Raw genomic sequence first — 12,587 nt, forward strand, 5'->3', positions numbered from 1 at the left:
ACTTTTCACAGTGCATCAGCAACAGCCTCATCAAGCAAAGTTTTTCGAGATTCCAAGCTGGCGCAGGTGAAGGCTGAACTCCTGCAGAGAGGGGAAATCCCACACACACGACGCCTTCAGGGGCGTACCGAAAGGGGTTATCGAAAGGGGTGAAAAAAAGCGTAGTGGGGAGCGGGGAGGGGCAGACACAGATGGCTTGCTGGTTTATCTTGAACGAGCAGACGGCAACTTCCGTCACTGGGATGCATCCAAAAATCGTTGAAAGTCACTCAACAGTTTAACAGGAATAGTGTGAAGCAGGGAAGGCGACGACGGGGGTTTAGGGGGGATTAGGGGGGTTTGCAGGGGTTAAAGGGTGTTTGTGGGTGCTGCTCGGAGAAACTGTAGCATGCAGATGCTTTCGTAAAATGGATGTGTGACGGATAGATGGAAAGATGGATAGAATGGATAGACAGATGGAATGTTCGCTGCATAGATGGCAACTGGAATTCGGGATATGGATACATATATATCTGCCTAGACTAGTCTCTACCCGATCCCGCTCCCTTTTCCAGCACCATCCTAAATGTTTGACGAATGGCAATCGACTGCTTATCGAATGCCAAACAGAAACTCAATTGACTGTGGCACCGAAATGTCAATCGAATGTTTACGGAATCCTCGTAGCTGTTTAATCTAACTTTCATAGCAAGCCAATTGAGTCGAGACAAGCCAATGGTCGGATGTTTTCCAGCACAGGAATTGTCCGATATATTTATGGAGACAAGAGAGCGATTAACTTCTAGCTTAAACTGAGAATAAAATCAAAGTAGGTTCCTTAACTGATTGGCCTTCAATTGATGAGATACTCGTGAAATTCTTGCGAGTATGCATCGCTTTTGCATCAATTGCGGTTATGCAACACTGCCATCGAAAAGAGCTTAGAATTGTACAATCAGATCTCACATCTTATTGAATCGTTTATTGCCAAGGAAGAAGGGACTGCCATTCAATCCACATCCGTTTCCCGTTTCCCGTCTCCTTCACATTCTCACTATTCAACACTTGCGTTGGACCGACCACCCCCGCCTGGCCATCCAGTGTTGTTAAATGCCAACTGTTTCCTTAGTAATGGCGCCCAACAAGTCGCGTTCAATTGAATTCGAGGCAAGTGCAGCCAATGAAGCAAGTGGCACACAAACTGCGAACAAAAAAGACAAAGCAAGCGGAAGGATGAAGCTGCAATAGGCGAAAGGAGGACGAGTAGCTTCAGTGCTGGTAGCAGCAAAAAGTCTGGCGCCAAGAATTTGACGGCTGCTAGAAAGCGATTCAATGGGCACGTTTATGCTGAAAATGGATTTCTCATAGAATTAATATCACACCAAAAGGAGAGCGCGCAAAGAAAAAACAAAGCGTAGAACGAGCTTAAGACGGGGTTTTTAGAAACGGGGCAGCAATTCGTGGGGTGGTGGGGAGGACCGGAAAATAAAAGCCCAAGAAGACTACTTTTTCATGCAATTGAATTGCCAAGTGAAAATCCGAGAACACGCAGACGCTCAAAAAAGTGCGAGGGAAACTGCACTTACAATAAATTCGTCAGCCCAGTAAATAGAAAATTAGCCGGAAAACACAAAATGCCCTTAAAAATCAAACACAATCAACACAGATTTTCCCTTAACTTTGATTACCTCCGAAACTTGCACTTAATCTCTAATAGTTTTTAAAGTTCTTTGCATAAAACCAGAAATAATTTTCTTAGTGCGGTCAAAAGTTTGGGTGAAAACATGCGAAGTGGGGCGTTGTGCAGTGGGTGGGTGGGTGAAAAAAAGTATAAGGAAACGACGACAGCGCGCGGATGACAAGAGGACAAGGCCGAGACAAGCCAAAAACCAAAGGCAAAGCCAAAGCCAAACCCCAGCCATGGCCTTAGCCAAGCGAAAAAAGGTTAAGTGGAAAGCTGAGCCAAGGCTAAGTCCCTCCTTGGAAGAATGGCTGACTGGGTGACTGGGGAGATGAGCCCCAGCCAGCGAGAGATTGACGCAGAATATATTTTGGGATTTGCCACATGGCGCACAGGACTCCTTCAATTACAACTATTTGAAATGGGATACTGAGCAGAGAATGTTGCAACCCCTTCCCAACTTTCTCCCGCTGAATGAAAATGGGAACAACGCTCTGGGTGCTGGGTGCTGGGTAACCCTATACTTTCTAACTGCCCTCCTATTAGTTTGAGTGACTTATTTTATGGACCCTTTATTCGTTCTAATCTTTTGTTCATACTCCTGAATTAGTCTCTCTTTTTGCGGACTTGTGAACTGGATTTTGTGTTATTATTATTATTATTATATCGACAGGAAAGTATTTTTCGTATGTTGTATTGGCCCGATCCATGACATTCAAGGGTATTGGGTCCTTTGACTCTCGACTGGCATCGTGACCTGCTTTTTGTTTCTGTTTATGGGCAGTCATCAAAATGTCACGCAGGCGTGACAGCACGCAAGCGAACGTTGACGAACTCTTTGCAACTCGACGAGTTGCAGCAGCTCACGGGAAATGGGAAATGGCGGAATGGTTTCGGGAAAGTGACCGGCGATGCACTTGCTCTAATTGTGGCCATTGCCACGCCCACCGCCAAAAATGGGCGGCCCCCGGGGAGCCAATTCGAGCTGCTTAATGACCTTCATCAAGTCCGTAATTAGCGTTGTGTGCCGGCCGAATCAGGGCTAATTGGCCGATGTGCCACGCCCCCAAGTCACTGCAATCCTTGGCGTCAAATCAAAAATGTAAACATCAACTACGGGCAATATCCCTAAGTGAATGCTCACGGCGCCAATTGGCAATTCAATTAAAAGGATATGCTAAAATAATCAACGCTTATCTACTTAAGTCGTTTCTGGTTAAATAACAATCTGTGCTAACAACCTACGGTTTGTCCAGGTAAATCTTAATTAAATGCCTGTTAATAAAACACTCACTGAAACTGTAAGCAATCAGTAATAGAAAAGCATAAATTAAATACTTGTGTCCTCCCAAAATTGTGTCATTCATCTTAGCTCATTACGAAAAATACATTTTTTCAAAAATTTGAACTAATTTTTTAATAGAACACCGGGTATCTGGGATTCGAGATACTCTTGTTTTTTTTTTTTTTTTTGCAGAAGTGATCAATGGAACCTGATAGCCGTCGAATATGCCGTCATATTATATATTTTTAAAAATATTTTAATTGGGTTCGGGACATTTCCGTTCCGATGGGCCGAATCGGTTACAGTTGACTGCTGTCGCTGCGTTTCGGAAAATGAAAAGCCGTCATATCTCGAGAGGAAAGTGGCAAACAGGGAAAGGAAAATTAAAAGGGAGTCACTGCAAATTGTTTGCAAATAAAATGCAAATGAAATCTAGCGCATTCATTTGCAACAAAGGCAAGGCAAACAAATGCTAAACTATCGCACTTCGTTGCCACTTCTGCTCAATACGAGTAGGAAAAAACAGGCAGGCAGGTGACGTGACGAGGTGAAAGAGCCTTCCTTCCTTGCTGTTGTCCTTTGTGGAGCAGCAGGATATCCTTGCAAGAGTGCCCGGGTGTCGGGCACCAAACATCGAATGGCGAGTGCAAAAAAAAAAAAAATAAAATAAATTGTTCAATTTAACAAACAAACGAACACACAGCAAATGGCAAGCGAGTGGAAAAGATGGGCGGTGAGTTTATAAGGGGAAAAGGAGCCAGAAGCTCTTTTTTAGTGCCAGGCGAACGAATGACTTTGGATTGCATAACTCAGGTAGACCCAAACCCCCCACCTGAATTTCCTCATCTGCCAAGAGTACACTGGAAAAAAGTCAATCTTTCCAAATAACGAACATTTCCCCTAATAAAAGTATTTACTTTTGATATCAATAAGTCCATCAGCAGTTAAGTAAAGCAATAAATATACTCGTATATATTTTGGGGAATTAAATAGTTATTTAAGGTGTACTCCAGCCACGTTTGACCATCCCCACTCACTTTGGGTAATTGCATCGATGGGGAAGTCTCAAAGTTATTTCAATTTAGCAGAAATTGCACTCGATTCAAGGCTCTTGATATCTGATGAATTGTGTTATAAAATGCTATCGAAACAAATTCAATGGCACGTGCAGTGCAGCACTTGACTTGCCTTCGAAACTATTCAGCTGGCGATTAGTTTTGATGCGATTTATAGTCACGAATTGGTTGGAATACTAGATTTTATTATGTCTTCCAATTGTTGGGTATCATTTAAGTAGCTAAATCCTATTGAATTAATTAAGCTTTTAATAATGCTGTTGAGTGGATGTGAGAGTTCGGGACAAAGTAACCGCTAATGGATCCGAGCAAATGGAGCTTTGACCACCCCGGGGATGCCTCTCTGCAGTTATCTACAATCGAAACCACCTCCCATTGCGAACCCACCGAATATGAACCACCCAAAACCGCGCGAAATCTTGACACTCGCCAGATGACTTGAGGTTGCTATGAGGTGACAGCAGCCCTGTGAAAATCGGGGAGTCTGGCATTAATATATGCACCAGCAACGTGTCATAATCTGGTCACCCCCATCTCCATCTCCATCACCCATCCACCATCACCCATCCATCCAATCTCATCCTTGGCTTCCATTCCTGTTTTTTACCCCCTTTGTAAGCCGCCTGCTCTGACATCAATTTCACTTTTATGGTTTTTGCGCCCTGGCCAAGTAACTTTGTGTGCGGTTTGCCAGGGCTGCGTGCTAATTTTGAATACTTTGTGGTGAAAGTTGCGGCTGGGTTTTCCAAATGCCAGGGGAAATGCGAACTGAGCCATCCGAGGGATGCGAGGGATCCGAGGGATGCGGCATGTGAGTGCGGGTTGCTGTCAAAAGTTTGGGAAACACGCGTCGACTTCAAAACGGGAAAACTCTGGCGTTAAATGCGGTCATCGAGACTTTGGATTTACACTATATCAAAGGCTCTATATGTAGGCCGAATGCCATGGTTTTTAAACAACTAAAATAATAAAATAATAATTGAGCTAACAATTAAAGTTGAAAACATAGTCATAAAACCTGATAGACCTTTGGTATTATCTATAGTTTTTTAATTACAATTAATACATTTGTTAAAGTTCACCTTATGAATGAATGAAAGGACACTCTTCAAGGGTATTCCTACCCGGACATATCTGTGAGATACAATACGTAGGTAGTGACAGCAATGGATAGCGGGTTTTTAATAAGGGCGGGAAGAGGATGAGGATGACGACTCATTAGCCAAGTCCTAAGCCGCTTATCACTTTTCACTTTTGTCCATGCAAATCCGGCAGGAACTTGGACGGTCACGAAGTTGCCGCTTTTCCTGGCTATCTATCATCCCGATCCCCTCCCCCTCCCCCCTGCCTTCCAGGTTTTTAGTTTTTAATTCATTTCCCCGATTGCATTTGCCGTCGTGTAGTGTTGCACACTTTTGTGCGACGCTCACTGCCGCCCGCATTTTCCGCATTTTCCGAAGCTCCTCTGCCTGGCGTCACTTTTCCTCTTTTCCCCTCTGTCCGTCAAGATAAAGACAAAGACATTGTCCTGTCCAGCAGATGGTATAGTTTGCATCTAAGGCAAACATTTGCGCTTTCCCACCCCCCCGAGTATATATATAGTTTACAGATGCATGTGTATATATATGCAGTCCAGCCAACCGAAATTCCCTTGGCCAGTCAATCCAATCTTTAACTGCAATTGCTTAAATGATTTGGATTTTGTTGGGGGACGGGCTCTGAATTGAGGAGATGGTGGTGGAGATACAATTGTCCGAGCAAATCCTAACAGCTGCTGCCAATCTTGGCAGAGTTGCACCCAAGTTCTCAAGGGGTATACTGGCCCAAAGGTCTGATTTGTCCATCTAAGAACTGATTACAAAGCTATAAATATTTACTGATTTGAGTGATTATTTAAACCATGCTCCGAACACCAGAACTTGTTAAGAATATTGTTAATCGATTAATAAACATTTACTTAGAGTTCGAGTGTTTTAGGGAATCAACTTTCCACAGTAGTAGAAATCTTCCAAGTTATTCTTCTCCTAAGAGCTGATATGCATAGCTGTAAATATTTACTTATTTGAGTGTTTATTTAAGCACTAATCAACACTTACTTAGAGTTCGAGTGTCTCTTTTTTAGGGAATCAACTTTCCACACTAGTAGCCATCTTCCAAGTTCTTCTGCACACTGTATTTTTTTATGTAAATTTCATGCACAACTGTTCAGTGTCTCCCCCTCCCCTTTCCCCGCCAGTGTCCACTCTAACCCCTCCTAAGCCACACCCCTGCCAGTGTGGAAAAGTGTTTGTGAGTGTATGATTTTCAACAATTTGCATGGACGCTTGGCCGATTCCGTTTCAGTTTATTCCTCACACATTGCCTGCATAAATACATATGGGGATCCCCCCCCTTCCCCCCTGTCCCAACCCCCTAACCCCTTTCCCCTAGAAATTCCCAATTGAATATTACCATTACTCGATTGGAATTTCATGCAACGGCTGTCAGCTGAACTTCTGCTGCTAATTGCAACAAAATATTGAGTACAACAGAAATTTTATATATCAGACCCAAATAAAACCAGAGCCAATAAAAAAAACACAAGGCGAAGCAATGTGTGCCTACAAAAATAATGTCTATCCACGTCCCAACACTTTCGGAATGTTTTTGAAAAAAAATTCGGAAAAAAAATAATATTAGCACTTTCTCTTCCGCAAGTTTCCCTCATCTTTTATTGTTTTGGAAAATGTTTATGGGAAAAGGGCTGCAAAGGAGAGTTTATGACGCCACTAAAGAACCATTCAACATGCTCTGTTTATGACTGTTCAGGAACATATATGCGCATATAGTGAGCATCTGTTAAATTGTAAGGTACGGTTCAGAATTATACGTTCTTCATAAACGTATTCCTTTACCTTTATTTAACATGATTAAAAATAACTTGATCAAAAATATATCTACACCTTATATTCAAAGATATATATTCTACGGCTTTACATTCTAAACTGAAATCGCAGATCTGTATATCTGACCATTATATCTACAAATTTCGAAAGATGAGGAACTAGTCGTTAGTTGCAAACGAAGGAAGCCAAGAAAAGAGGGGAAAATCGTGATCACAATGTACGAGTATAAACATAGCATTCCTTTCATTCAAGTACCAAATGAGATTTCAAAACTGCAGAGGCAGCAACAATAACACTAAAGATGTGCAGGCATCTTTACACCAACAGAAATTAATGCCTAGCTCTTGGTTCTTATTTACTGCGAAGTGAGTGCATATAAATAGCATTTACATCAAATAAGTTGCAGGAAAATAAAGATGGGAGTAAAGAAGGGGGTGATATATAGCGATGGGTGAGTTCAGATCCTATGAAACAAAAGATTTAGAATCGATTAGGAGGAGCATTATTTGCTTCCACTGCTATTTGGATTCGAAAAATAACTTATGAATGTTTCTTTCCGGAATTGTTATATTTAGAAATAAGTACAATCATAGTTGACATTGTACCATTATCATCTTTCAAGTTTAACACTTCCCCTTCAATCTGGTTTAGAAATGTCTGTATCTGCTTCTGGTTTGAATACAGTCGATATGGATCAAAATCATATTCATTTCTAGTGCATCGATGGAGCAACAGCCGGAGCGGAATAGTTGGCCGACCAAAGTAGATGCCAACAATAAACAAAACGTTTTAGCAGTTGTTCCCCGGGAAAAGCCCGAAAGTCCCATTCCGAACACAACACAAAACAGCACAACAAGATCCCCTGACCTCCACTTTCCCAAAAAAACCCCACTCCGTCCCGTCCCGTAAGACTTTGATAGATGGAGCGACCGAAAGTTGCATTATTTACATTTGCATTGGTGATGCGAGGGGAATTCTCCGAGGCCAGATGAAATTTACACTTACACATCGCCTCGAATCGTATCGCATATATCGCATATATAGTATATATATGTATATATTCCCACTTACTCGTACAGACATATGGCATGTGTGGATTATGCATTCGCCGATGTGTGGACGATAGACCAAGTCCTACGATACGATAACATCCCACGCATTCCCACTGGAGGCCATAAATCTCGAGTTTCTGCCAGTCCACGCCACTCGGATATTAATAGAGTCGAGTGGCGGACTGGAGGAGTGGCGGAGTCCAAGTCGAAACTCCGGCTGATCCAATGTTTGCGCTAATTTATGGCGGCGGATCATAAAGCAACTTAATGGCACCAAACAACACTTGCTCAATAATGCCTGCTCCCCAAAAACAAAATCGAATGAAACCGAGAAAACTCGGGGGAGCAGCGTAAATCTGTTTATCGTAAATCTACTGGGTGGCACTTTACGATTAGGTGACCTCCCCAAATTGGTGACCCCAATTTGGGGCCCCAATTTATGTCACTAAATTGTTTAAAATCTAACAAATTTTCTATATAATGAGATGATAAGTTACTATTAGCATTTAAAATTCGGTTAATTTTAGTAAGCTTAGGATGAATTTCAATTTCTCTCCTTACAATCGATTGTATTTCCGTTTAATTACGAAAAATGCCTGAGTTTTTCACTTTGCAATCAGTGAGCAATAACGAGATGGAAGACAAAACAGGGCTTCCATGCAGTCTTGATTACTTAACATTCGCCTTTGTTCCACCTACAGATTGTGTGCTTTGTGCCCCAGCCCTTCGATATTCTTTAGCCAACTCCTAAGTCAAGTGGAAGTATATAAAAATCACATTTAGGCCAGCCAATTTCACCCTTTGTGATCCCCAAGTTGATCCTGAACCTGAAAACTAAACCTGCAGCTAGAGAAATCCTCTCGAGGGGAGGGGAGTCGATTCACGTTAAGGATGCAGGAGATGCACAACAACCAAGAGTGGGAGTGGGAGTGCAACAACAGCAACATGCAATTAAAGGCAATTCAAATGGGCCACGCCCATGCCAGCCATGTTGATGCAAGGACGAAAGGAAGGAAGGGAAGAAGGAGTTCCCAACATCCCAAGATGGGCAAACTGAATGGCAAGCAAATGCCTGAATGAGTGACAGTCTTAATTACAGAGAGATTAGCATTGGCCAGGAACTGAAAAGTGGAAGAAATCGAGGAAGAAGAGTCCGAGGAGAAGGAACAGTAGAAGGAGCAGAAGGAGTAGAAGGAGCAACCAGGATGCAGACGTATTCAATGTCACGTTCCACTGGAGGACGACGACTTAGACGATAAAGGGCCCAACCAGGTGAGCGCAGACTAGCAATGCCAAATGGCAGCTGGCGACTAGGAGCACCTGCACTGCAAATAATATTTAGACACGTCTTGAAGTTAAAGTGATTAAAGTGATTAGTCATTAGGTGATTAATGACAAAGATAGATATGTGCAGAGTGAATATTAATCCTTTCAATACTCGTAAGTTATTACTTCTAGATATTTTGGAGTAGCAAAGGAATTGAGAGCGCCCAACTATTTGCTTCAGTGGAGTTCCTGCTCCTGATCTTCCGTTTACTTCCTGTTCCTTGCACACTCCCCCGGCTCAACTTGAAATTCCCTTATACTTTTTTTGCAACTCTTTTCCGCTCCTTTGTTACATTTGATTGTCGCAAACGAAGTGGAAAAGCAAATGTTGCACAAACACACGCGGAATAGAGGGGGTTAACGCGGGCGGCAAAGGAAATGCACACTAATTACTCTTCGGCAGCGAGGGAGTGGGAGTGGGAGTGGCAGTGGAAAACCCTTCTTACTTTTCCGCCATTCTGCCCAGGCTGTTTCCACAATTTTTTCTTGGCCCTGCCTCGCTTTTATTTGCCTGGATTTTCTTTCTTATTTCACTCGCTTTTCCCCAAGAGCACCCGCTCCCCTTATGATAATTGAAATGCCGAGCGCCCCTGAAGGGGGTGCCAAGTCAAACACAATAACCCCAACCCCCCACATGCAAAATAAAAATAAAAATAATAGCAAACCAACAATATTAATAACTTGCCACACTGCGCAATCATAACACAAAGCGACAATTGAAATTACGATTTCGATTAAATTTCAATTGGCACTCGCACACTAAATAGACAACAGAGGAAATTACATTTTATGAATAACAACCCATCGAATCGAATGTAGCCTCCTGCTTTCAAAACACACTGTACTATATTTCCTTGGATGAACTTTGGATGAACTTTGCAACCGAGACAAAGGGTTTCGCAATAAGTTCAAAGTCAGTTGGGCTTTCGAAAAATCCCGGTAAATATTGAAACTGGATCTTGGATCTCCGGTTGCCAACTTTATGCCTTTTCTCCTGGCTCTGGCCATCTCTGAACTCCAAAGTCTGTCACGGACATTTAAGCCAAGTGCACACTTAAAGCGATTGCTCAATACATTTCCAGCTCTTAAAGCTCCTTGCCTTCCTTTTCTGAAGGGGGAGCAAAAGGGGAGGTCCCTGGCCCTTTACCTTTACCCACTTTGTTCGGTATTGCCAATCGCAGCTCATAAACAGGCCAACGAATAGTAGGATTTAACCAGCATTCTATACGATTCGCCCTAGATAATAACAGCTCTAGTTCGATTTTTTATGCAAAGGCAAATAGGTTTTAACCTAAAAAATATCTCGCATTGAAAGATGTACTAAACAATACTCAAGATACCTTTTGATCTAATCTGTGAATAAATTTAAATTTTAAATTTTCGCGCTTTCAATGTAAATCTTTTAGTTTTTACATTACAACCGATAAAAGCTATACTAAAGCTCTTTCATTCTGGTAAAATCGGTGCCCGCAACCAGTCCTTTAGCCCACAAGACCGAAAGCTTTTCCAGCTCTTTTATTGGTGGATAAAATCTAAGGCGCGAACTTTAAAACTTTCGTAGCATATTCATTTCGATCAAATTTAAAATCATCAAGAGAGAACATTATAGTCGAGGGCCACGACTATCAGATCCCCGAAATAATATTTAAACTACTCCAAACGCCATTTTCTCAATATATTTCTTTGCATTATTCACAGCTAACGTGTTTAAGGAAAATAAAAAAAAGCTACTGATATTAATATTAAACAATGCCCATTAAATATGTAAATATAAAGGACAACACATTAAATTAATAAAATATTAAATTAGTATGAACAAAAGAAAAGTAATTATTTCGGTTTAAAAAGACACCATCAAATTAAAGTTATTTGTTTTATTTTCGATAATAAAGTTAATGAATTGAAAATTGTTTTTCTTTTTTTTATGCAATTAAATAAAATAGATAAGTTTTAAAGTAATTCCGGATCTTAGACAATCTTCTGCCAGTAAACTGAGAAGGGGAAGCCCACAAAATTGGCTTTTCCTTATGTTTGGGTAGTACATATTTATTAAGGTAAACTCAAAGTGTTCTTATGCATATAGGCTACATAGAATTTGCATTTTCGCTTTTATATATGTGAAATATATGTACGACGTAAAAATTAACCCCACAAATCACATCAAGCACGAAGGACGCTTGCAGCAGATCAGTTATCTGAATTTAAATGAAGGCTTTTAAACCAAAAAAAAAGTGATAAATGAATTTAGAAAACCTGGCATCCGCCGTATTTTTTAAATCTTTTGGTCCCGACGAAAGCGATCTACTTCTCCTCACACCACTCATTCTCCTTGCGCACCTGCTCTTCCTCGGCGGGTGTAAAGTCCTTCTTAATGTTGAAGGTCTTGCGGATTTCCTCCGGAGTCTTGCCCTTGATCATATTGGCCACTGTCTTACAGGTAAGCTCGAGAAGCCCCTTGATGTCCAGATAGTTGGCAGCCAGAATGAGCTCAAACAAAGTGCCCTGATCGACCTTCAGGAAATCGGCATCCCACGAGATAATGTCGTCGGTGCGCTTCTCCTTGCTCTCATCGTCCTCCGTTGGCTGCGGATCGTCCTTGTGGTAATTGGCCCAGGTCAGGACCTTGCGGAGGATCGTCGAGTTCACATTGGGCAGCGGCACAATGGCGTTTTCGTCGTCCTCCATGCCGCAATCCTCCAACATGGTCTTAATGGTTCCGGAGCACTTGGCGATTTGGATGTCCGTATCAAAGATCTCCTCATCCGACGATTGCAACTTGATGCTCGGCATTTTATCGGTTGTCTGTTCCTTTTTTTTCTAGAAAACTATAGAAAAATAGTTGACAAAGATAAACCAATTATAAACATTTTTGTTACAAACAATATGCAACTTAATATTTATACTAGTAAAAAAAATGGAAAATTTTGAACTTGCAATCGAATTTGATCATTCTTACCTAAACCTTTTCAAACCCATCCACCTTTAAAAACCACATATCATAATAACTGAAGAAAAAAAACAATTTCCAGAAATGCGCACACACGCACACCACTGCACCGACTCCCACGCATACAAACGCGCTGCGCTTGCATGCGTGAATGCGCTTTTTTACGTTTTTCCAATTAAACTTATCCCCGGTATCTCCGGTGTTTTTTTGTCTGACAACACTCACCTCAAAGAATTGTTTGCAATGGATTCGCAGGACTTATTTTCGGGGATAGAAAATTAGACACCGCCAATGAGAAATCGTTCAGATAAGTAAAAAAACAGAGTGACCAATTTCATAAAGAGCTGCAAAGCATC

The 12,587-nt window shown here is 41.6% G+C and overlaps 1 protein-coding gene across 1 annotated transcript; it reads right to left on the reverse strand.

Annotated features, from left to right (window-relative positions):
• Positions 1-11,143: 11,143 nt before the first annotated feature.
• On the reverse strand, positions 11,144-12,583 carry LOC108092977 (S-phase kinase-associated protein 1). Its single transcript, XM_017192869.2, has 2 exons — positions 12,457-12,583; positions 11,144-12,109 (listed from the first exon to the last, which is right to left on the reverse strand). Exon 2 carries the CDS (start codon positions 12,072-12,074, stop codon positions 11,586-11,588), a length of 489 nt encoding a protein of 162 aa, XP_017048358.1. The 5' UTR covers positions 12,075-12,109; positions 12,457-12,583; the 3' UTR covers positions 11,144-11,585.
• Positions 12,584-12,587: the final 4 nt, after the last annotated feature.

The sequence above is a fragment of the Drosophila ficusphila genome, unplaced genomic scaffold (genome assembly GCF_018152265.1).
Source record: "Drosophila ficusphila isolate 14025-0441.05 unplaced genomic scaffold, ASM1815226v1 contig_198, whole genome shotgun sequence".
NCBI lineage: Eukaryota > Metazoa > Arthropoda > Insecta > Diptera > Drosophilidae > Drosophila > Drosophila ficusphila.